The sequence below is a fragment of the Daphnia carinata genome, chromosome 3 (assembly GCF_022539665.2).
Source record: "Daphnia carinata strain CSIRO-1 chromosome 3, CSIRO_AGI_Dcar_HiC_V3, whole genome shotgun sequence".
In the NCBI taxonomy this organism is placed as follows: Eukaryota; Metazoa; Arthropoda; class Branchiopoda; order Diplostraca; family Daphniidae; genus Daphnia; species Daphnia carinata.
Genome location: NC_081333.1, coordinates 11,554,888 through 11,577,522, shown reverse-complemented (window position 1 = coordinate 11,577,522; position 22,635 = coordinate 11,554,888). Strand labels below are relative to the sequence as shown.

The window sequence follows — 22,635 nt, the reverse complement described above, 5'->3', positions numbered from 1 at the left end:
TCATTTTAAACAATAGAGCATTTTCTCTTGTGTTCCATGGCAAGTTAGAAATATTAATTAAAAATGAAAGGAGCAAGCATTTTGTATTTGAGGGCGAAATAATGGCACCTGGTGCATTTTTACAATGGCTAAAAGGTTTTAAATTTGCAAGAAATCATTGCCCTGGGAAGTATTGTTTTAACATTGATAAACTGTACACTCTTTATGGAACGTGAGTGGTCGGCATATGCATATGTACAGTACATTGTGAATCTCACCACGAAAATAAAAGCTATGATAATTTCCGTGAATAAAACAAACAATAACTCTTTGACGAAGAACGGGAAAGGCACCCTATGACAAGGAGAAAGAACAAACATGAAGGAATTCACAGGAGCACTTTGGTTAACTGACTGAAATGTAGAAAAACTTGTAACAAAGCTTGATTGTGCATCGAACACGTTGTCCTCAGCACGATGGATTGTCGATAAATGCATGGTAAAACAGCCTTAAGTAAAATTTTGCTTATGGGTATCGGAATGAATTTTCTTCTTTACTTAACAAGTAAATCATAAACGCCCTCGGCTATTACGCCTCGCATCAGCGTCTCATCAAAGTAGGTGCTGAAGCTATTGAACAACCGTAACAACGTTGTCCAATTACACAAACGGCAGTCATGAAGAAGGGGAGGTTTGTGTCGAGATAACTGTGAAAAACTCGAGAAACATCAAAAGGGGGAAATAGTTTTGCGATGGACTAACGCACAAAACTAATTGCACATTCGTTCAACAACCTTGATACCTCAAAACGAACTCATTTTGAACATCTGATGGCTAGTATTCGATCCTTTTTGCTGGGACCCACTGGTTTTAGTTTCACTGGAGGATGAAACATATTTCTCATGATATTCCTGAACAAAAAAATTTTTTAATTAGTTAGCTTTGTTAATGAATTGTTTGAATCAATGTAATTGCGTAACTAACCTGAAAACAGGGAACAATACACAAATTTGCCTGGCAATCTGGGCAATGATACTTTGTTTTTCTCCTTAAAATCCGGCCATGGCTGTCATTAGTGTTCCAACAGTAATTGCACCCGAGGGCGGCCCCTGTTCGCAGTACTGGACAGTGACCGTTGGTGCTGGGAGTGGAGACGGGCGGGGAAGAAGACACGCCAGGATTAGAAATCGATCTTCTCAAATTTTCTTCTGCCTTGACCTATTTTAAAATTATAACATTATTATTTCAAATGTGAATTTTGAAACTATAAAGAAAACTTACACGAAGCTTCGGCGAGCTATGGGAAGATGATGACGGAACAGTATCCACAGTAAAACAAGGTACTTGTAAAGTATCGGTGGCGGTTCCACCTGTCAGAACCAACGACAAAGATTGTGTAAATAACAGTTCATGCATATTTTAGAGTAAACATTTAAAATACGTGTCCATTCCATAAGATCTAAATCATCGTTATCGATAATTTCATCTTACCTATACAACTTGAAGCTCTAGTAAGCGTGGGAGGCGTGGAGGTTGGGGGTTCTGCTACAGTATTCATTTCCTCAATGGAAACTAAGCGTATAATGGTAGGATAATGCTCAATTACAATGTTTGGGGCGGCACTGACAGGTGTAACAGCTACTGTGGGTATGTTCATTGGTTGAGGTGAGGATGGACTTGTGGCGACGCCCGAGGCAGGTGACAGGGTTGTACCTGATGGGCGAGGTTGAATGGGTTGAGATCGCTGCCCAATCACCTGGGGGGCAGTCGGTCGTGAAGGTACTTGAAGATATGCTGTATTTTGAGATCGCGGTCTCGAATCGGATAATTCAGTTTCACTGTTGCTTTTCAATATCCTTTGAATTGAAGAATTAAGCTTCAGTCTAAAACGATTTAAAGATATCAAATACTTGGGGAGAATAGGTTGAAAGGTATGAACTATAGGAGAGGCACGTTCGCTTTCACCACCACCAATGGCGTCCTTATCGCCTTCTTTTCTTGTCACACAATCTTGTCGCATTAAGATCCTTTTCTGCTTTGACAAGGGTAGACCACACGAAGCTCCATTCTCCATCATAGCGGTTGCAGTATCAAGGGAACCGGTTGAACTAATAGGGGGCTGGATCGAACCAACAAATCAGCAACGATAATACCTAAAATCGCTATAGATAATACAGCTTACTGGTTTAAGATCACTTTCTTTGGGAAAATATTCCATGTCAACGTTGGATTCTACGGAACTTTGTCCCGCAAGACTGCTCTGTGATTTGATAACCGATGTGCTGTCAAGACTGCTTGAAGATCTGCGGATAAAAAATTGAAGTCAGAAGTAGGCAAACCCTGGTGGAATGGAGGCACAAACCTGGTTGATAAATCTGTTGTTTGCTTGCTACTCTGAAAACTTTGCCTCTTTTGAAGGGGTGAATTAGGAGATGGTTGGTCTTGGGGCCCTGATTTCAACTGGATACTACCAGATCCATGTCTTTGGCGTTTACGCTTGGCAGCCGAGGCACTTTCTCCTGGGTGTTCTTGTGACTGTTCAGAGTGTTGTTGACTTTCTGGAAAATTATCTAACGACCGAGTTTGCTGGGTCAAAAGAGCCGCACTGAATGATTCCTTGTCTGCTACATCTGCAAATCCTTTCACATGCAGGACTTCGGCAGTCTGTTAAAATTTAGAGAGGAATTTACATTTTTAGAAATAAAATTATGGAATGATTACGAGCATATGTATTTTGCTAATGGAATTCCCTTGATTTTTCTCAAAAATCCTTTATTAAAGAGACCATATAAAAATAAAACAATTAACTTGATCACTCCCAAAGTGTCTACAAGATCGTATCTATTTGATCCAAATGAAATTATTTCTAAATAGCTCCAAAGCCCCTTTTGATAAGTTTCCATCTTTTTATGTTGAACATGAGATCAATATTTTTACCTTAAGAATTGAATTGAGTTGATCATGTTTTATGTTTACTTCACCATAATACATAAAATGAATAACCGTGTGAAGGTCCTCATATCTTATATCTTTCAATAGGACAATTGGATGTTGACAAGGATGTGAAACGAATAGGTCCTAAAAAAAAAAACAGGAACATAAACAACTTAGTTCCTGTTTACAAACCAAATGCATTGTACCTGAAAGTAAGTGCTACAGGCTGACAACACTACACGATGGGCTTGAATCTGTTTTCCATCAGCAGCCAATGTCACATCCACTAGGGATTCTGTATTCAACAACTGGGAAAAGACAGTCACAAAGTTTGGCGAATGGTTTTTCCAATGCAGCCGAAATAATTGTTGAGAAGTGGTCATTCTGTTCAATAAACGGTATTTGAAAGCAAATGGGGAAAAGGTTTCAACCAAACATGTGACGATTAAACTTCTAGCTTCTACGCACGCTTAAAAGTCTTGTTATTACTATCAACTCCCTCTCAAAAGCAAATCCCAGAGCAAATCCTGTTTCAAGGTCTCATATATGCCCCGCCTGCTTTTAGTGCGTCATAGAAAAACTATTCGTAGTGCATAGATCTCTGCGGCTATTGGTTCCTGTTGTTCACAGAGACACGGGTGTGTAACTGTGTCTTCTGTAGTATAGTATACTGTAACGGTACTAGGACTCGGCCAACTTGGTCTCCGTCACCTAGGCCAACTGTTTGGCTCTTGCATTGAGCCAGACAGTTGGCCTAGGTGACGGGTTTTTCGAAGTCTCTTCTAGCCAATGCCCGTATTCTTCTTGTGCGCAATTGCTTATCCACCGGCTTTGACGTTTGAAATTCGTCTGCTTAGGTGACATTTCAGTGACTTTTTTTTATTGATATTTCGACATTTTAAGTGACTTTCAGTGTAAATAACCTTTGTCCGTTTGTTCAGGACTGTAAGTAAAAAAAACTTTCTTTTTTTGCAATTACCTCACTAATTATTGTTTTGGTCCTTTTGTTCAGGACTGTAAGTAAAAAAAAACTTTCTTTTTTTGCAATTACCTCACTAATTATTGTTTTGGATGTATGTAAAATGTATAGCAAGGCAATACAAAAGTATATGAATATTAAAAAATAAACCAATTGAAAAGAAAATAAGTTTTTTTAATTATAATATCATACAGCTACACCCCAAGACTGATATATAACTGCATGACTTGTTTTCAAACTTTTTCTTACCTAGACAACAATAGGAAATTTAAAACATCCGCCAAAAAACAATGGCTTCTGTCTTCTTGACTATGATTGGCTTTTAATAATTTAGAGTTTGTTCAACTAATTTGACAAATTTTGTTGTGTAATATACACTAAAACATTTCTAGTGTTATAAGGAATCTAAATATTACATCTATTGTACATAACATTCATCAAAAATACCCGTACGAAAGGCCCAAAGTTTACAACTTATCGTAGTTTCCCCTCCTCCTATAAACCATCTAAAAATAAAATATTTATTAACGGACAAAGTAGGAGTCAAAAATGAATAATTTTTATTGCAACGAATAGCTCTTAATAAGTGCTTTCGATTTCTCTGAAATATAAAGTAGGTTTTTCCAAAACAAAAAAAATTGAGAACAAAAGCATTTTTTTTACCGTATGTATCCACTATATCTTTGGACAACAAAAACTCTGAAAAAGATATGTGATTTATTTTTGTTTTGGGAAATCCTACTTTAAATTTGCAAAAGTATTAATATAAGTATAATAATAAAGTTAAAATTGTAAAAGTACATTGGCTAGAAGAGACTTCGAAAAACCCGTCACCTAGGCCAACTGTCTGGCTCAATGCAAGAGCCAAACAGTTGGCCTAGGTGACGGAGACCAAGTTGGAATGTTCAGTGCCGGTTTTTCGATACACAGCGCACCATTTTTTTTTGCCTGCTCAGGATTGTAATAGCAAACCTCGATCGTAAACCCCGATCGCGTTGCTTTCGTACCCCGTTTGGCAATGATATTTAAAAAGACCTTTTCTACCCCCTCGATACGTTTATGCTTCTTTACACATTCACGTTGCTTGAGTTACTGAAACAACAAAAACTCCAACGTTCTGATCCACGGTCCCGGTGCTCAACCAAAAATTATTGATTTTCTAACTTGTAATAGTAAAAATATTCGTGTGAATAACACCGCGTAACATACAAAATGGTGCAATTTTCAAAACTGTATTGGCCGGTGACACCATCACCGGAGAATAACCCGTACTGATTGGGATTAAATTTTTCTTTTTTCGATGTGGGTGGCGCGGTGCGTGGGGCTTTAGGTTTTCGGGGCCGAGCTACCTACCCGAATTTTGATCGCGAACCATTAGATCTGGCAACTTCTAAGGGCGTGTAACTTTGCATTTTACTGTGTTTTTTTCCAGTTTCACTTCTCGTCTGTTGTGGCGTAACAATTTTTATTCATTTACTGACAGATTCCTCCCAAACTGCGGGAAAGATTAACAGACCTTCGCATTCAGCGAAGATGGTTGTTTACATAAAATTCTTAGCTGTTTTATTCTATTTCGTTCTATTCTTTAACTTCGGTAAAGTTGTTTCCCTAAAAAAGTAGTGTTTCGGTACCCTTAACAAAGTTACCATTCATTCTCTCGTTTTTGTTTGCATTCTTCAGGTGATTCGCTCGAGTGCTATGTTTGTACTACACAGAACGGAAATACGGAGAAATGTCTCAGAACGATTAGAACTTGTGAACCTGGGGAAGACTATTGTTTGACAACAATTGCATGGGGAAGTATGTTGCCCATTTAAACAAATGATTATCTTGTGCAGTTTGATGGTATATAAAGCATGATTGTCATTTAAAAATTAGGTCATCCTTATTGGACTATTAATGCTGACAAGCAATATTATGTCTCCAAACAATGTGCAACAAAGAGTTTTTGTGAGAAGACTTGGAACGAAACCCTACCTTACTGTGAAAGAATTTGGTACCTCGATTGGAGGTGTTCAGAATGCTGCCAGGGTGATCGTTGCAACTACTTTGTTACGGTACAGTATTTTGTGTTATGTTTCTTACTTTAGAAAATACATTATTCATTTAATTCATATTTTTTTGTACAGTTGACAGGAGCATCACTGCATTCCAGTTTACATCTCATTTTTATTGGAGTTTTAGCAATTTCTGCCTATATATATATAGGACGCTCATAATGGTAGTTTTTAATGACCCATGTTGTAAAAGTGCATCTTAAACATGTTAAATCATTCCGTCCATTGCATCGTCTGACTGAACAATTCCTTTCAATGAAGTTTTTAAAATACACAACTTACAAGTATCAGGATTTATTCTTTTGTAATTTCACCTTCAACTATTCTTAAATCCTAAATATTTGCAACATGTTTTCTGTTATCAATAATTAATATTTTTTCATTAGGGTAATTCTCTGACAGCTATTCAACATTCCTGTAAGTTCACCCCATATTTTCTATTATCAATAAGGAATATTTTTTCTTTTGGGTAATTTTCTGTTTCAGCCACCAAGTACTTGTATTCAAATTTTCCAGTCGTTTTTTCCATTACTGCATTAACCGTGGCTTGGTTGCGAATACCTTTTACATAAAACCTGGGCAAAGGAAAATGAATGTATAACCAAGTTTTTCTTATTAAGTTTCCAATTTACCTGATTTGTAGGTGTTCTACACCATCTTTTACATAAAAGCTATGCCTACACCATTAAAATAAAACTAAAATTTATAGACCCAAGTTAGCTTTTTCTTTAATTTAAAACCTTAAATTTGTTCGGCCTCTCCGACCAGAGCCATCACAGAACCCAGTGATTGGTTCCCCAAGCAAATCTTTCATTCTTGAACATTCAGTGCATTTCTTCAGGGCATCTGAGTATACAGATTGGGGGCTTTCACTCCACAGAAGTTCTTTTATCACAGCAAATAGAAGGGCTCCAGTTGCAAGAAAGCCAATGACTACAATTCCAGTGTACCAAACAGTTTTTCCAGCATCTTTAACTGAAAGCAAATAGATGTTAATGAACTAAATAATTACACATATTTTATTAACCATCCACACCTTTGGAACCCAACGGAACACCAACCCCATCATTTTTTGAAGTTGAGAGGACGAGTTTTTCAGTGTTTGTTCCTCTTTTCTCGGTTTCGTAAAGGGTTTGGCACGTATAAAAACCACGGAAAGTTCGTCCCCTTACATTTGGGCAAATTTTTGACTGAAAAAATATGCGGAAGTTATGGTACAGCATTTATTCGACTTTCTATTGCACTTTTTTTTGGGGAATATGCTCTTCAAGGCATAAAACCAACTTTGATTTTTATTTGCAAGTTACAATCGTACTGACTGGCGACGTTGCCATGGTTACGGCGTCTGTCATTTGTTTGTTCTTGGTAAAATGTAATGTCTAGTAATGTGTTGTAGTGAACAAGTGAGCCTAAAACATCTCTCTTCTCTATCAAGCAACAAGGAAAAAGGGGGCGGACTTTTGTGTGGCTGTCACGTTGTGCATTTGCTGTGATTGGCTGGCGGGGGGCTACGTCAAAAACGCAACCGGCGGGAGTGAATCGGCGAGATGGGGTTCTGGAACGCTACAATGTGGATGGAAACGTGGATATCAGCAACTTTTCGGGTGGGCGACAGCACGTAAGCCGACGGGCAGGGATAGCGGGTGCTTTGCACAATAATATAGACTAAAAAAAATATCAATATAATATAAATATCAATATTAATATAAAAATAAATATCTTTATAAAAAAATTTAATAGCATGACAACAAAGATTCGAACCCGTGTAATTAGGATGGCACCCGCGAACTATGTCATAACGCCATACTTCACTTACACCTGTTATGTACATAGGCTGGCTATCTTGGTGACAATCAATGCAAAATTTGATGTGGATGTGCGGCCCTGGCACAGTGGTTGTCACACTCGCTTTGTATTCTGTCGGTCCCGGGTTCAAATCCCGCTACTTCCAATTTCCAAGCCCTCTCTTCCCTCCACGCTCCCTTCGCTCCCAGCCTTCCATATCATCATTCAAGACTCTCAAGATTCTTCATCTCATCGGATTACGGCACATTCAGCATCTTCATTACAATGGATTACGCAAGATTCTACTTTCTCGCTTCGGACATCATTTACACCAAATGGCAACGCTGGATAGAAAAGTGAAAAGAAGAGAAAAAAGAAGAGCCATGCCTACTGTAAACGGGTTAAAAATTGCACACTAATAAAAGCCATGCCTACTATAAAGGGGCTAAAAATGGCACAAAAAAATCGATCTTCGGTCGATCGGTCGATTGAAGATCGACCCACAAACTCAGGTAGAGAAGAGGTAATCGGAACTTGTAGGTTGTTCGTAAGTCTCCCCATGGCCACTAGGTTCATGGATGCAGGCAGCTAATCATCGAGCAATGTGACCCTCTTCGATACCGTTTTTTTTTTTTTTTTTTTTTTTTTTTTTTTTACACGTAGTAGATGCGTATAGTGGTGCAGATGAATGCACTCTGCAGCTCAGCTGGCAGCTACTGTTGAAAGTAGGAAAATTCATTAATTAAATTTAATTTATGTCTATTTTGTTTTTGGCCTAAGTCACCTTAAATCTACATTTCGGTTGATGCAGAGATGAAAAGGATATAGGCAAGACCATAGCGAGAAAAATTTAAAGAACATCGGCGTTATCTAACGTATCGGGGAGAAACAGTACGTATATTGTATGGTGTTTTTGCTTTTGTTTACTCAGGTTATTGATGATTTATTCGTTAACTTATTTAAATCCTATAACTATTAGAAGCACCATGAACAATTTGATAAATGGTGTGTGACACGTTGGGAAATTTAACAAAGGAATGTTTTTGAGATTATTCTATGAATATGCTTAAATCTGCTTAATAGAAGTAGCCAACCATAGACCATACCACAAAATTTAAAAGGTAAATGTTTCATATCTAATTCATGTTCTGTCATATGCTTTCGAAGGATTTCACACTTGATTGGCCTGAAATGAATGCTGATTTGCTTGCATATTGGTGTTTCAGCTATTGAGTAATTTGTCGAGACAGAATGTAAAAATGAATGCAGATGAAGCAAACCTCCACTGGTGGTATTGGTGTTTTCGTCATTCTTACCTTGTCTTGTTAATGATTTCCTGTTAACTAATGAAACAGCAAGTTAATATTGTAATAGACATGGTTCACACAGGGTTTTTATCTCTTTGTAACATGTAGCATAGACATCACTTTCCTTGCTGATTCGTTGCCAATGACTGGATTTCGTTTTCTATAATACTTATTCTTTAAATGCACAATGCCTTTTTACTAAGAAATTGGAGTTGACAATTAAAGTTCATAGTTTGAGAAAAGTCAGATCGATTTGGTAGGCAAAGCTTGACAGATGGATTAGCCTGGTAGTGTAAAAGACCCTGGATTTTTTCAGATCACATATTTCCAAAATAAATAAAAAAAAAACAGGCTGGTAAATAGGCCTACGTTAGTCAATACCATGCTTTGTTAACGTGATCAAGGTGTCATGACGGACCGTTTTACTGTAAAAAGTTTCTGTCAGTTGTTCGTAATAGTGCGCATTTTTGTACAGGATAAGTTGATTAGTTAACTTAAGAAAAGATTTGTATATTTGAAAGTCTGAAAATATGCCTTCAAGGATAAATTCTGTTTCTAATAAGTACATTTTTAAAATTTGTCCTTAGGTTACCTGAGCCAAGTAATGAGGTTGGTTGGAACTCGCCAGCTTATACCGGCCATTGCTGTACAAAAACAATTAACAACGACAAGGAATACGAAGAGTTATAGAATCAGCTTCAGTCAACAGTAAAGCGATTCTTTTTCTAATGCACACAGTTTGATGCTTAGCACACCCGGCAATACCGGAAGATACCGGCAGGATACACGTAAAATGTGTTTGGTTTTGTTGCAGCGTTTTTTCACCTTCACGTCAGCACCTGCCGGTAGGAAGCTCGTCACGAGTAAACCCTGGGTAGACCGGGGCCGAGCACTAACCGGAGGTATAGGATCGCCGTCCCTCTCCTAATGGCGAGAAGAAGGAAAATTTAACTCCATCCGATTGTCATAACGCGCCAAGAGAGGCACCGACATCCCGTGATGGCAAGAGTAGGTTATAAAGGTGGTGGCATCAAGATGGATAATTCATCAAAATGGAGGTATTTTTAGAAATCATGGCAAAACAAAGTATGGTTATTTATACATATACATCTGTTGAACCCTAAAGTCTGTTGAGTTAGAACCTGCGGGCGAACGGTATCCCTTTTCATTCAATTCAAGGGATCACGCCTGTGGCGGAGGTCTTCAGTCTGAAAGGAATTCCTTTTGTGCAAGAAGAGACGCTGTGTCCGGTTCGTTCGGTAGTCGTGATGATCCACCAAGCTCATACAGTGGACGTGATCATGATGGTTTTTCCCTATATGGAAGAGACAGAGAAGCTGCATCATCGTACGTTGTTGTGACAAGAAGGCCGTGACGGTCCTGCTCCTTCGGTCGTGATAAAGAAGGTGCCTTTTTTTTTAACCAAGATGAAAATGAAAGTGAAAAATCCGGCCGGGAAAAACTAAGATTATCTCTGAATACTTGAACAGTCCCATTGGAGGAAAGAAGCGGTCCTGTTGCCGTAGCCTCCGCAATGGTTGCCGCATCTGTCGAAAGACCATATGATGCTGGTACCATTACAGCATCAATGTTCGGTCCAACCAAACCAGTTGGTATTGCCACTGACGAGCGTGCAATTGAAGAATGGCTCAAGAAGAAACAGATAAAGCAACGAGAACCGCATGTTCGTGTACATGAGACCACCGATCGCCTGGGGTAAGAATTGACTGCTTTTTCTAATGCATTTAAAAGGTACGTAGTTTAATCGTAAATATGAAAGTTTTATACGTTCTATTTCTACTTTGATTTTCTTTTTATTCACAAGAGTATTTTTACAAACTCCTGTTGCTTTCATTTTATGGTTGTTGCGAAAAAAAAAATCAATCATTTACACTTGAATTAAACAAGTAGTGACGAACGCATAATTTTTGTGGTAAAATTTTAGAAATGAAAAGTTCATCTAGATAGAAGTGAAGCCAGAACGTCGAGTCATTTCTGTCTTTCCCATTATTTATTTTTTTGTTGTTGTTTCCTTTCTTGTTGTAGAATAGAAGTTTGCCTCACTAAGTTATTGTGTTTTATTATATTAAAGACAGAGACCATCAACTAGGAGCTCATTGTTGAACTTCGTGCTAGAAGCAACCATTGAACAGTGAGCGTCCATTGGGCATTATCGTCGATGTAGTAATGCCCTAAAACTTATGCGGCCTATGATGACGGAAAATGCCTGGTAAAGTATATATGTTGTATTTCTATGTTTTATATAGTACTGTGCCTTTGACAAAATTCTATACGATGTATTGAAGTTAATTTCAGGCATTTATTGAATGCCTAAGCTTGTACCTTGACGTGAAAAACGATGTAATAAGTATTTTCTTAAAGCCAAAAAGATCCCTCGGTTTTGTCGTGAATTATACCACGAGCAGAGAAGAAGAGGAGATCGGTAACTCCATGTTAAAAAAGGTGTACAGTTTGTCGGCACTTATTAGCGCCATCCAACGACTGAGAAATACGTTTTTGTACATTCTCCGTCCTTTTTTATAATCTCAGATATGTAAGTTGGGCACCATTTGACAATTTTTCATGGTGCTTTTATCACTCATAGGATTAAAATTAGTTAATGAATAAATCATAAATAACCTGAATAAACAAAAACGTTTGTAACGTTTATAACGTACGTTTATAAACGAAAAACTGCTTCTCGCAGATGCTAGATGGCGTTAAGGTTCTTTAATTTTTCTGCCTATGGCCTTGTTCATTTTCGCTTCATCTCACCAGAAATAATACCGAAGGGTACCTTTTGTACGAGAGAGCTTCAGCTACCTATGTCAAGCTCCGCAGATGGCGTGCTAAATCGCAAATGGCTTTGCTTTTCACCCGCTAGGGTGCTCTAGTTTGGATTCATACGTTAAGGCTCCTCCAAATTCGCGTGCTGGCGAGTTGCTGAACGCCACCTATGGAGCTTAACATGTAAAAGTCAAGCTCGTCCGTGCAAAGGGGTACCTTACTTGTCCTGGTATACTTTATGGTTAAGGAAATGAATGATTAATTTTGCAATATCGTAAGTCTTGTTGACGTAGGTATCCGCTTATAAAGAGCTTCAGAAGAATGCACATGAATGAACACTGTCATCACATCCCTAGGGGCTAAATCCAAAGCGATCTAGTGTGCTCTTGTTCGATTTTTTCAATTAAATTATAATGCCGTCGGTGTTAATTCCCATACTGCCTATAGGTGAACGTAATCGCTGAAGAGGCTGAACTGCCTGCCAAGAATCACCAGTCTTTCATCTGAGCTAGTGCATGATGGAAACTTTCGGTGTCTCGTTCAACTGTTTCAATTAATTGGCTTGCCCGGCCATTAATTGAGATTTTTTGTCTTCAAAAATAATTATTAAATCTCATTCATAGACATGAAATAAATGTCAAAATGATAGTGCTGGCTGATGAAACTTACATTAGGCATGAACTAGAGGTATCCTTTTATTGATGTACATCAATACATGTAGAAGGCCTACAGGAACTCATCGCAGGATCAAAATGTCGCCAATCTAAAGATGGAGAGCGTCTTAGACAGAACAACGTAATTAACTGTCATCCTCGTTCGATAAAATTCTCTATCCTAATACAAATTATTCAACAAGAATTATGTAGCCCCACATTGCTCCGCCAGGTGCTGGTGGAACCCTTTGTTATTAAAGTGCGGCACCGTTTTGGCTTCAGCCTTTTGTTTTATTCCAAGTTAGTAAATATGGCAATCCGTTTTATATGGCAATCCGTTTTACATAAAAAAAAAAAAAAAAATGGCGGAAAAAAAAAAAAAATCGCACTTTTTTCTCTTTTTTCTACCCGTAGCCATCTATCAGTCGGTTTCGTTATTACAGGCATGTAAGCAATTTCAGTTAATTGTATCCCATTAGCAGTTAATTGAGTAGCGTGGCTGGAGAACAACGCGTGGCTGGAGGAACAATTGAAAAATGGATAAGATAATAAAACAAAAAAGTGGTAAGTATAAACATTATTATATTGGTTTTCAATTATTAATTATTGTTTATTAGATCAAATAATGAAGCTGCAGGCCCAGTTATTGGAACAACACAAAATATTAGATAACAACGAAGCTAAGGATGGTAGGCCTAATACGTAATGATTCTATTTATTTGCTTTTATTCATTCGTGTTTTGGAGCTCAAATTTTTGAGTCTACAAGCTCAGCTAGGGGAAAAGAACAAATTGGAACAAAACAGTTTCCAAACAGTGAAGGAGGTTTTTCAAAACTCATCCCTAACTGAACGTGAGGAGGAATTGGCATTAGGTGAACACAGTCAGGTGCCTAAACTTTCCAAATAAGAATTCCAAATAAGTATAGAATTTTAACAAACAATTATTTATTGTTTAGTTATTCAGTCCACCACCTGACAGTGTGTTAAATTTAAATTCTGTTAGTGCTGCACTAAAAGAATTGTTAGTAATAAGTCCATGCAGCGAAGGAACTGAAGAATTGTGGTACTGTATTTGGGCCAAAAATGGGTGTGCTATGGAAACACAGAAATGGCATGAGTTCAACCTAAAACATGGATTAGGTACTTCCCCGTTCTTTGTCTATCGAAAAAGTATTTTTAATGCTATTATTTTGCATTCACAGAATTTTAGCGGGGGGATCAAGTCAAGTCTGGAAGTGTTACAGGATGGAAGAGTGAGCCTACAGATGAAAAAACACTGAGAGTGCATTACCGTTAAGGTGTGAGGTAAATTAATAGAGTAATGCAAATTGCCTAATGAGAAGTACCATCTTGTGTTAATGAATCCAGTACAACAGCAATCCTTTATAGTTCTGTCACAGCTAGAAGCCTCAAATAATTCTGCTTCTCTGTCTAAAGAACAACTTGTCCTTTATGTTCAGAGTGTTGGGGAAATTGGGTACTTAAATGGCCCTAAAGATGTTTTAATTTTGCTGCCATTGCAGAGATGAACATCATACATGGACTCTTTAGGTATGAAAGGATTTTTCTTCAAATAATTTTAAATTTATGACGAAGAATTTCTCCTCCTTTTTGCCAACCAGGTCTAATCAACCAAAAAAAATTTTATCCAATAGGCAAGGATTTTCATGTACTGGGAACACAACTATCAACAATGCAACGTTCTACAGGTGCTAGTTTATCATTCAAGAACCTTATACAATGATGTTAATCTGCAATTTGTATGTCCTTTCCCAAGCTTCCACCAGAAGTTGAATCTATGAGTCATGTAAGTTACATGATCAACAATTGATATGTTTAACGGTGTTGTTTTTCTTTTCTCAATATAGGTTAATAGTAACATTGGATCTGAAAAGATTCTTGGTTGGGGCAAGACACTGAATAAATTGTATTGATTGGATGACATGACATTGCTATACTTAATTCGGATTCCCCAGACGGTATTTGATATTTAAAAAATTGAAGTGCATATCTGGGCTCCCTTCTTTTCTGAAGCCCCGTTTCCCCTTGACTCATAATAAGCCCGTAGGGGGTCATGCCCCTACTGTACGGTATATATAAAAACAACATATACCGAGGTTTGGAGGGCTCTGGCCGGAAAGGGGACGTGGGGTGCCGCTTCGTCCGATGATGTGTTCACGGAGGGTGACGTGGCTGCCCACAAATCCGAACTAAAGGTTAATCGCTCCTGTAAAAATGTTCCAAATCTTCAGCTCTTCTTCCGGCTTCTCTTAGCCAATCACCGGTAATCTCCCCGGTGGGTCAACAAGGCAGTGTCTCCCCCTGCCTGGGTTGACGGCAACTTTTGAAAGGGCTATTGTGCCTTTTTAAAGTTGCAAAAATAATTGTAATGTGCAGAGAATTGTCAATAAAATATTTTTTTCTAAAATATTTTTTGCAAAATTCGTTTCTTTCATTGTCTGTGTTAGCTTTGTTCACACATTGCATTTATCAATTTTTTTTTTTGGCTTTGCTTTATTTGTTTTTGTCACATTTGATGGTAAGGTGACGGGTATTGGTTTATCGTTTATCTGTAAGCATTCTATTATTATCCAGGGATCGAACCCTGGATGTTCGGCATACCTCGCCGATGCTCTACCAATGAGCCACGAATCATATGATTTTAAGTTGGCTTTTTTTTCTAGTCACTTGTGGACTTGCATTTACACTTAGAATAAAACTGAAATGCAATTCTGCAATATACTCTTCTACATTATTCTACTTCATTTATACACATCTACTGAGGTTTGAACCCAGGGTAACAGGTATCGCAGATAAAAGCTCTACCACAGAGCTAAGAACCTTATGGAAGCAATAGAAAGATAAACATATAGTTGTGAAAGACTGCATAAACATCCTAGACGATAACATATGATATGCGATAATAAAATATTTAGATATATCTCGTGGCTCAATGTTAGAGCATCGGCGTTGCACGCTGAATGTCTGGGGATCGGTTCCCATACGAGTAAAACAAAATACAAAATTACTTCATAAAATATCCAGATTGTTCCTTGAATCTCAAGAGAGAGTCTCTCAAATTCAAAGAGTGTAATAAATAATACTTACAGATAAACGATAATAAACCAATGGAAACAATGCTTACCATCAAAGGTGACAAAAACAATAAAGGTGAATTAAGCAAGCTAAATATAAAAAGTGTAACGTGTGAACACAGCGAATACAGACAATGAAAGAAAGGAATTTTGCAAAAAATATTTTAGAAAAAATATTTTATTGACAATTCTCTGCACATTACAATTATTTTTGCAACTTTAAAAAGGCACAATAGCCCTTTCAAAAGTTGCCGTCAACCCAGGCAGGGGGAGACACTGCCTTGTTGACCCACCGGGGAGATTACCCGGTGATTGGCTAAGAGAAGCCGGAAGAAGAGCTGAAGATTTGGAACATTTTTACAGGAGCGATTAACCTTTAGTTCGGATTTGTGGGTAGCCACGTCGCCCTCCGTGAACACATCATCGGACTAAGCGGACCCCCACGTCCCCTTTCCGGCCAGAGCCCTCCAAACCTCGGTATATGTTATTTTTATATATACCGTACAGTAGGGGCATGACCCCCTACGGGCTTATTATGAGTCAAGGGGAAACGGGGCTTCAGAAAAGAAGGGAGCCCAGATATGCACTTCAATTTTTTTAATATCAAATACCGTCTGGGGAATCCGAATTAAGTATAGAAATGTCATGTCATCCATTCAATCATTACAATTTATTCAGTGTCTTGCCCCAACCAAGAATCTTTTCAGATCCAATGTTACTATTAACCTATACTGAGAAAAGAAAAACAACACCATTAAGCATCTCAATTGTTGCTCATGTGACTTACATGACTCATAGATTCAACTTCTGGCAGAAGCTTGGGAAAAGCCATACAAATTGCAGATGAAAATCATTGTATAAGGCTCTTGAATGATAATATAGCACCCCTAGAATGTTGCATTGTTGATAGTTGTGTTCCCAGTATGCTGAAAATCCTTTCCTATAGGATAAATTTTTTTTTTTAGATTAGACATGGTTGGCAAAAAGCAGGAGAAATGCTTTGTCATAAATTCAACAAATTTTCAAGAAAATTCCTTTCATACCTAAAAAGTCCATGTATGATGTTCATCGCTGCAATGCCAACGAAATGAAACATCTTTATGGCCATTTAAGTACCCAGCTTCACCAACACTCTGAACGTAAAGGACAAGTTGTTCTTTAGCAAGAGAAGCAGAATTATTTGAGGCTTCTAGCTGTGACAGAACTATAAAGGATTGCTGTTACACAGGATTCATTCACACAAGATGGTACTTCTCATTAGACAATTTGCATACTCTATTACTTTACCTCATACCTTAATGGTAATGCACTTTCAGCGTTTTTCAACTGTAGGCTCACTCTTCCATCCTGTAACACTTCTAGACTTGACTTGATCCCCCACTAAAATTCTGTGAATGCAAAATAATAGCATTAAAAATACTTTTTCGATAGACAAAAAACCGAAAAGTACCTAATTCATGTTTTATGTTGAACTCGTGCTATTTCTGGGTTTCCGTACCACACCCATTTTCAGCCCAAATACGGTCCCACAATTGTTCACTTCCTTCGCTGCATGGACTTATGACTAACAATTCTTTTAGTGCAGCACTAACAGAATTTAACTTTAACACACTGTCAGGTGGTAGACTGAATAACTAAACAATAAATAATTGTTTGTTAAAATTCTATACTTATTTTGAATTCTTATTTGAAAAGTTTAGGTACCTGACTGTTCACCTAATGCCAATTCCTCCTCATGTTCAGTTAGGGATGAGTTTGGAAAAACCTCCTTCACTGTTTGGAAACTGTTCCGTTCCAATTTGTTCTTTTCCCCTAGCTGAGCTTTTAGACTCAAAATTTGAGCTACAAAATACAAATGAATAAAAGCAAATAAATAGAATCATTACGTATTAGGCCTTACCATCCTTAGCTTTGCTGTTATCTAATATTTTGTGTTGTTCCAATAATTGGGCATGCAGCATCATAATTTGATCTAATAAACAATAATTAATAATTGAAAACCAATATAATAATGTTTATACTTACCATCCTTTTGTTGTATTATCTTATCCATTTTTCAATTGTTCCTCCAGCCACGCGTTATTCTCCATCCACGTTACTGAACTAACTGCGAATGGCATCCAATGGACTGAAATTGCCTACGCCAGTAATAACGAGTCTAAGCGGTAGATGGCTATGTGTCGGGAAAAAAGAAAAGTGTGATTTTTTTTTTTTTGGCGAAATTTTTTTTTTTTTTGTGTAAAACGGATTGCCATAAAGCTAAAGATATCAAGAATGATAAACTATGATTTAAGATAATGAAGATGTTAGATTTGACTTGTTTGCATTAAATACATGACTAGTTTTGTTGTAAATAGATGATTGTTGAAACCAAGGTACAGGAATTTCCTATACCTTGGTTGAAACTGTACTGTCAGAACTTTTATGAAACGACATAACATATATTTACAACTTACTTGTGTTTGTTTTTACTTATTGTTTACTTTTACCAATGAGAAAAAACCGTTAAGCAAGTAAAAAAGAATACAGTTCATTTTTTAGACTGCTGAAATTAGAATTTCCGGTTTCATTTCCGGTTTGAAAAAATTGAATAGCACCTTAACCATTGGTCAGCGAGAAAAAAGATTCACGTTTTCTTGATCCTCGTGAAATTTGGGATCGAATCAATAGGTCAGTACAAAATACCCGAAAATCACAAATTTTCCTGAACTATAGTTCATGAAAAATCTTGATTTTGGCCAAATCCGGTTTTTGTCTGTAAACACGTCATTGGCAACCAAAATTTTATAAGGATCAAGAAAATCTGATCCGTTTTGTTGTGCGATCACTATATCCGGAGATATTGGCTACTTCCGGTGACTTCCGGAAAATTTCCATACGAACTTGCAAAAAGTAAAAAATGAGCTGTATATTTCCAACAATTTTAAGCATTTTTGCCATATGTGTCAGGTTGTAGCGGCTTTGAGTTTGTTTTACCATCAAGAAGGTAAACAAACTCACACTCGCATACCCACCATACACCACTTCATTGGTAATATGATTGATACGGAATACTTCACTCACAACCACTTCGACGTTGAATGAGGTGGTCGGCTACAACGCAGGTTTGAAGTGAGGCAAGAAATCCGAAAGAAATGCTAAACAGCTTCCCCTTACACAATAGATACATCTACCTTCCACGAACACGAGTGGAAATGCCAAACGTTTGTTCTGTACTAGAAAAAAAAGATTGTGGTATTCTGAAATGTCAAAGATGCTTAATCTCCATTCTTACCACTCTATGGTTTTCCTTGTGTTGCCAGGGAGGGTGTTAAGTACCAGACGAATGTTCCATCCCTATAAAGTAACTTTTTTCAATACTATTTTTGATAACCATGAGTTAAAAACAGAGATAACATTTAAAGAAAATCATAGAAGTAAAATACCATGCTGGGGTTTGAGATGAGAATTGATTGCTGATGATCTAACAAGAAACGTGAATGACAATCCAAAACATTTTGGCAAACTGAGTTTACTTGCTGACAAAATATATAACCGCCGGTTTGTACAATCGTTTCAATACTGGAAGATAATAAAACGCGACATAACATTTGGTAATCACAGCTTTTGATGGACACTGAGACATCAGTGCACATCGGAAAACGTGGTCTTTGAGCAAGAAATGTACAAGTACGTAAAAATTGGTTAAAGTATTTTGAAAAATGTGGCTTCTTTGATAGGTAATGCAAAAGACCGGAACGGTGCCAATAAATTCAAAAAAAAACCGCAAAAGTAAACGTTTAGTAGAAAAGATTAGACAAAATACAAGACAAAAGCTTAACAAATGCTGCAGCCAAACGAAAGCAGTTCACAAGAATGAGTTTTTCTTAGAACGTTGCCAGATCGGGGCCAGAAAATCCTATATTTAGAAGAAAAACGAAATCCTAGTCCTTTTGAATATGAAAAGTTGAGAATTCTAAGCAAACCTAGAATTCTTTTTTAATTAGTTTATTTTTATTATCTTTATTCTTTTTCATGTAGTATTCATAATTTGAACAAAAAATTCCTACAACGTAAAAAATAAAATGTGAATAATGTACGATTGTGAGCAACGGTTCCTTTAAAGTTATCTTCTTGAACACTTCGAAGGCATTATTCTTACAGCTAATTTTACGATAAGCTATCCTTGTAGTTGATAAAGGTTTACGATCACGTTAATTATTTCACAGAATTCTTCTAAAACTTTTTACAAGTATTCAAAGAACAATGGAATCAATAGTGATGTACATTTGTCCACATTCTCAAGCACAAATAATGCAGAAACAGGATCATCTCAAGCGATTGTTTAAAATATGAATTTATATTTCCATTTAAAAACTCAAAAGTTGATTCCTTGTGCTTGTTATGTCCTTTCGAACTTCATCAGGAATTCACCCTCAAGAGAAAAGTCAACATCTGTTTAGAACATGCAACACAGTACAACAGAGACTATAAAATGTTCTATAATTTACAATACGTCAAGCATTTTCTAGGCATGGGAATGCGGGCAATCCTACAACTTTGTTGTTTACTTATTCTATTGTTCTTCACCCAACATTTTTTTTCAAGTCGGCGTTACTCTTCCTTCTTCGACGACAGAACTGATAAAAGTGATGGATCCCATGTGAAAGAGCACATTCGACGTGTAGTGAAGGAGCAGATACCGTCAAGTTTTCAAAATGTTTGAACATCTGGTGGTAATGCAATGGAAGATAATTACCATTTTCATGCTGTTTCATCCGTCATTGTCATTCTCGCCGATTCGCAATGGGTTAAATGGCGCCTACTTTCGAGTGTCTGCCCACCATGTGAGTTAGATACTGTCTCAGGAAATTACGAATAGAATTTTATTGGATGATGTAAACTAAGTTGAATTATTTTCAGTTTCCTCCCTACCAGGTTTTGACCCATGGAGCCAATGAGACCTTCCGTTACGTCGGAAGCACGCCTAACGTAATCTACTGGATGGCAGAGAAATTTAATTTTACGTAAGACAAAAAAAATTACATAAACAAAATTATTTAACCTGAGATTGTGGGGGGTCTGTTTTGTCACAGGTACACTTTTTTCCCTGTAGACAGTGCTGAGAGTGCAAAATTAGGTTCAGTACAAGCTGGCCTCAATCAGCTCATTAAAAAGGTAACCTGAAAATGAAAAAACATACAATTAGTATAAGTTGTTTAATCACAAAATACTTTGACAAGTAGGAAGTCGATATTTCAACCCTTTGCATTGTTCCGACGTTGGAAAGGTCTAAATTTCTTGAGAATGTTCCGTTATAAATGAAAGTGATTTTTAAGTATCAAATTGCAGAACGCAACACATGGAATTCTCGTATCCCGTGGCTATTGAATCTTTCAAGCTTCTGGTTCCTAAACCTGGCGAGGAAAGCCGTCTTTTTGGCCCTGTGAGACCTTTTCAATATTCAGTAAGTGATTATTTTAAAAAGAGGTATGCACTGCCTGCCTTGAAATTTGTAATTGCTATAGACATGGGGATGTCTGCTTATAAGCCTCATTTCCGTCCTCGTGGTATTCACGGTTTTTGCTTGGTACTATTCATGTTGGAATTCTTTGCCAACCGATCACGGTCACGGCGCTTGGGAAATACTAAGTGCCAAACTTGGTAACTATACCATGTACATCGCTTCTACTTGTACAAATCAAGGTATATCTACATATCGCGTATTGTTTCATACCTGATAACGTGGAAAAATTGGACGCTTTTTCTCTTTTTTAAATTCAATGTCGCAGGTCAAGCCATAAACGTCCCTCAGCATTCTTTTCGCATTCTAGCCGGAGTGTGGTTATTGGCCGCTACGTAAGTAAAAATTTTTTTTTGAAGCCATTTAGTCCCGATAGATACGTAATCTCCGTAAGATGCCTTAAGGTAACCTTAATGTAATAGTGAAAATATTGCATTACACAGGGTGCTAGTAAATTGCTACTCCGGCACTCTTATGTCTTCGTTGACTCTGACTAAATTTAAGGCTACCATAAATTCTTTGGAAGATTTGGCTGCCAGCAAAGAGTTGACAATGACGGCCAGTGCCAATTCTGTCATGGCTGAAACTATGCTAGTAAGTATTATCTCAAAATTTGAACCAGATAGACATAGGCTATCGTAGCACGGGCTAGAACCAATTACTGTCGAACAGAACGCACACTCAAGTGCGTTAAAGGCCATTGGAAACGCGATGCGCCAAAAACCAGATAGTATTTTCCTGACTCCTGAAAAGGGCTTGCACAACATATTTTCTTTGAAATATGCTTTCCCGACGGTAAGTTTTCAACAGCTCCGTCTTACCTGTTTCGAAACAATTTCTACGTTATGCTCTTACAGGTGGAATCATACACGTCTTACTTGATCAACATTGATTTGAGGAGGAAAGGTGAATGCCGATTCCATGTCACCGATCGCGTCCCAATCACGGAGTTATACACTTTTGGCTTGCAGAAAGGCAACAAATTCAATCAGCTGTTCAGCGAGAAGTACTGCAATGCATTAGCTTTGATATGCACGTTCGTAATCCATTCAATTGTTTAGGTTGCAGTACCTATGGGAAACAGGTTTAATGATCTACTGGTTAAAAAACAACCTCCAGTTATCGGTCGACAAGTGCCTGGTCAAAAACAAAGATTCTGCACGTCAGAGAGCCATAAAGCTCGTTGATTTGACAAGTGCTTTCTTCATTCTGGGCATTGGAATTGGTTTCGCGTTGTCCAGTTTCGTCATTGAAGTCGTTTACTTTCATCTTCAACGAAGACAATCCCTGAAATTTCTCAAATTTACCACAGGAAAATTGCCTAAGTAAAACATAACATTAGTCATATAAAGGAAATACCTGTCCTAGTGTACGTCATTGGTTTGGGTCACCCACGGCCGAATGTAGAACACACATTAATGTTGGTTTTCCTACTGCATCGTTTTTTAGTTTTGGCATGCAAGTCCTGCAATACACAAATGTTGGTGTCAAACAATAGGAATTAGCGTTAAAATGGACCACTACTTTTTAACGAGTTATTTGTCTTACCTCAATTG

The 22,635-nt window shown here is 37.5% G+C and overlaps 4 protein-coding genes and 3 long non-coding RNA genes across 9 annotated transcripts; 4 read left to right on the top strand and 3 right to left on the bottom strand.

The window, feature by feature from the left end:
• Positions 1–64: 64 nt before the first annotated feature.
• On the bottom strand, positions 65–3,430 carry LOC130697547 (protein tramtrack, beta isoform-like). 3 transcript variants are annotated; one of them, XM_059494495.1, is made up of 10 exons: positions 3,119–3,430; positions 2,916–3,056; positions 2,341–2,642; positions 2,161–2,281; positions 1,889–2,097; positions 1,692–1,834; positions 1,470–1,550; positions 1,260–1,348; positions 963–1,196; positions 65–889 (listed from the first exon to the last, which is right to left on the bottom strand). In XM_059494495.1, exons 1-10 carry the CDS (start codon positions 3,293–3,295, stop codon positions 782–784), a joined length of 1,605 nt encoding a protein of 534 aa, XP_059350478.1. In that variant the 5' UTR covers positions 3,296–3,430; the 3' UTR covers positions 65–781. The 3 variants fall into 3 exon arrangements, with proteins under 3 accessions (XP_059350478.1, XP_059350479.1, XP_057376436.1); XM_059494496.1 differs by lacking the exon at positions 1,470–1,550 and having other exon boundaries at positions 3,119–3,429; XM_057520453.2 differs by having other exon boundaries at positions 1,470–1,834; positions 3,119–3,428.
• A 1,879-nt stretch (positions 3,431–5,309) lies between these two features.
• LOC130697393 (uncharacterized) lies at positions 5,310–6,235 on the top strand. Its single transcript, XM_057520297.2, has 4 exons — positions 5,310–5,485; positions 5,572–5,691; positions 5,770–5,948; positions 6,021–6,235. The coding sequence occupies exons 1-4, from the start codon at positions 5,425–5,427 to the stop codon at positions 6,108–6,110; spliced, it is 450 nt and encodes a 149-aa protein (XP_057376280.1). The 5' UTR covers positions 5,310–5,424; the 3' UTR covers positions 6,111–6,235.
• LOC130697391 (mitochondrial import inner membrane translocase subunit Tim21-like) lies at positions 6,227–7,282 on the bottom strand. Its single transcript, XM_057520294.2, has 4 exons — positions 6,985–7,282; positions 6,689–6,923; positions 6,581–6,625; positions 6,227–6,523 (listed from the first exon to the last, which is right to left on the bottom strand). The coding sequence occupies exons 1-4, from the start codon at positions 7,169–7,171 to the stop codon at positions 6,355–6,357; spliced, it is 636 nt and encodes a 211-aa protein (XP_057376277.1). The 5' UTR covers positions 7,172–7,282; the 3' UTR covers positions 6,227–6,354.
• A 1,274-nt stretch (positions 7,283–8,556) lies between these two features.
• LOC130697400 (uncharacterized) lies at positions 8,557–10,182 on the top strand. The gene is made up of 3 exons (XR_009420653.1): positions 8,557–8,624; positions 9,628–9,748; positions 9,855–10,182. It is a non-coding gene; the product is annotated as an uncharacterized LOC130697400 (long non-coding RNA).
• A 2,914-nt stretch (positions 10,183–13,096) lies between these two features.
• On the top strand, positions 13,097–14,391 carry LOC130697399 (uncharacterized). The gene is made up of 5 exons (XR_009420652.1): positions 13,097–13,169; positions 13,227–13,367; positions 13,438–13,621; positions 13,684–14,032; positions 14,104–14,391. It is a non-coding gene; the product is annotated as an uncharacterized LOC130697399 (long non-coding RNA).
• Positions 14,392–18,517: 4,126 nt separating this feature from the next.
• Positions 18,518–19,413, bottom strand: LOC130697401 (uncharacterized). Its single transcript, XR_009002836.2, has 3 exons — positions 19,002–19,413; positions 18,851–18,912; positions 18,518–18,786 (listed from the first exon to the last, which is right to left on the bottom strand). It is a non-coding gene; the product is annotated as an uncharacterized LOC130697401 (long non-coding RNA).
• Positions 19,414–20,273: 860 nt separating this feature from the next.
• On the top strand, positions 20,274–22,610 carry LOC132087825 (glutamate receptor ionotropic, delta-2-like). Its single transcript, XM_059494497.1, has 11 exons — positions 20,274–20,402; positions 20,479–20,582; positions 20,652–20,733; positions 20,802–20,845; positions 20,908–21,022; positions 21,084–21,261; positions 21,348–21,414; positions 21,523–21,673; positions 21,752–21,874; positions 21,937–22,085; positions 22,141–22,610. The coding sequence occupies exons 1-11, from the start codon at positions 20,274–20,276 to the stop codon at positions 22,406–22,408; spliced, it is 1,410 nt and encodes a 469-aa protein (XP_059350480.1). The 3' UTR covers positions 22,409–22,610.
• Positions 22,611–22,635: the final 25 nt, after the last annotated feature.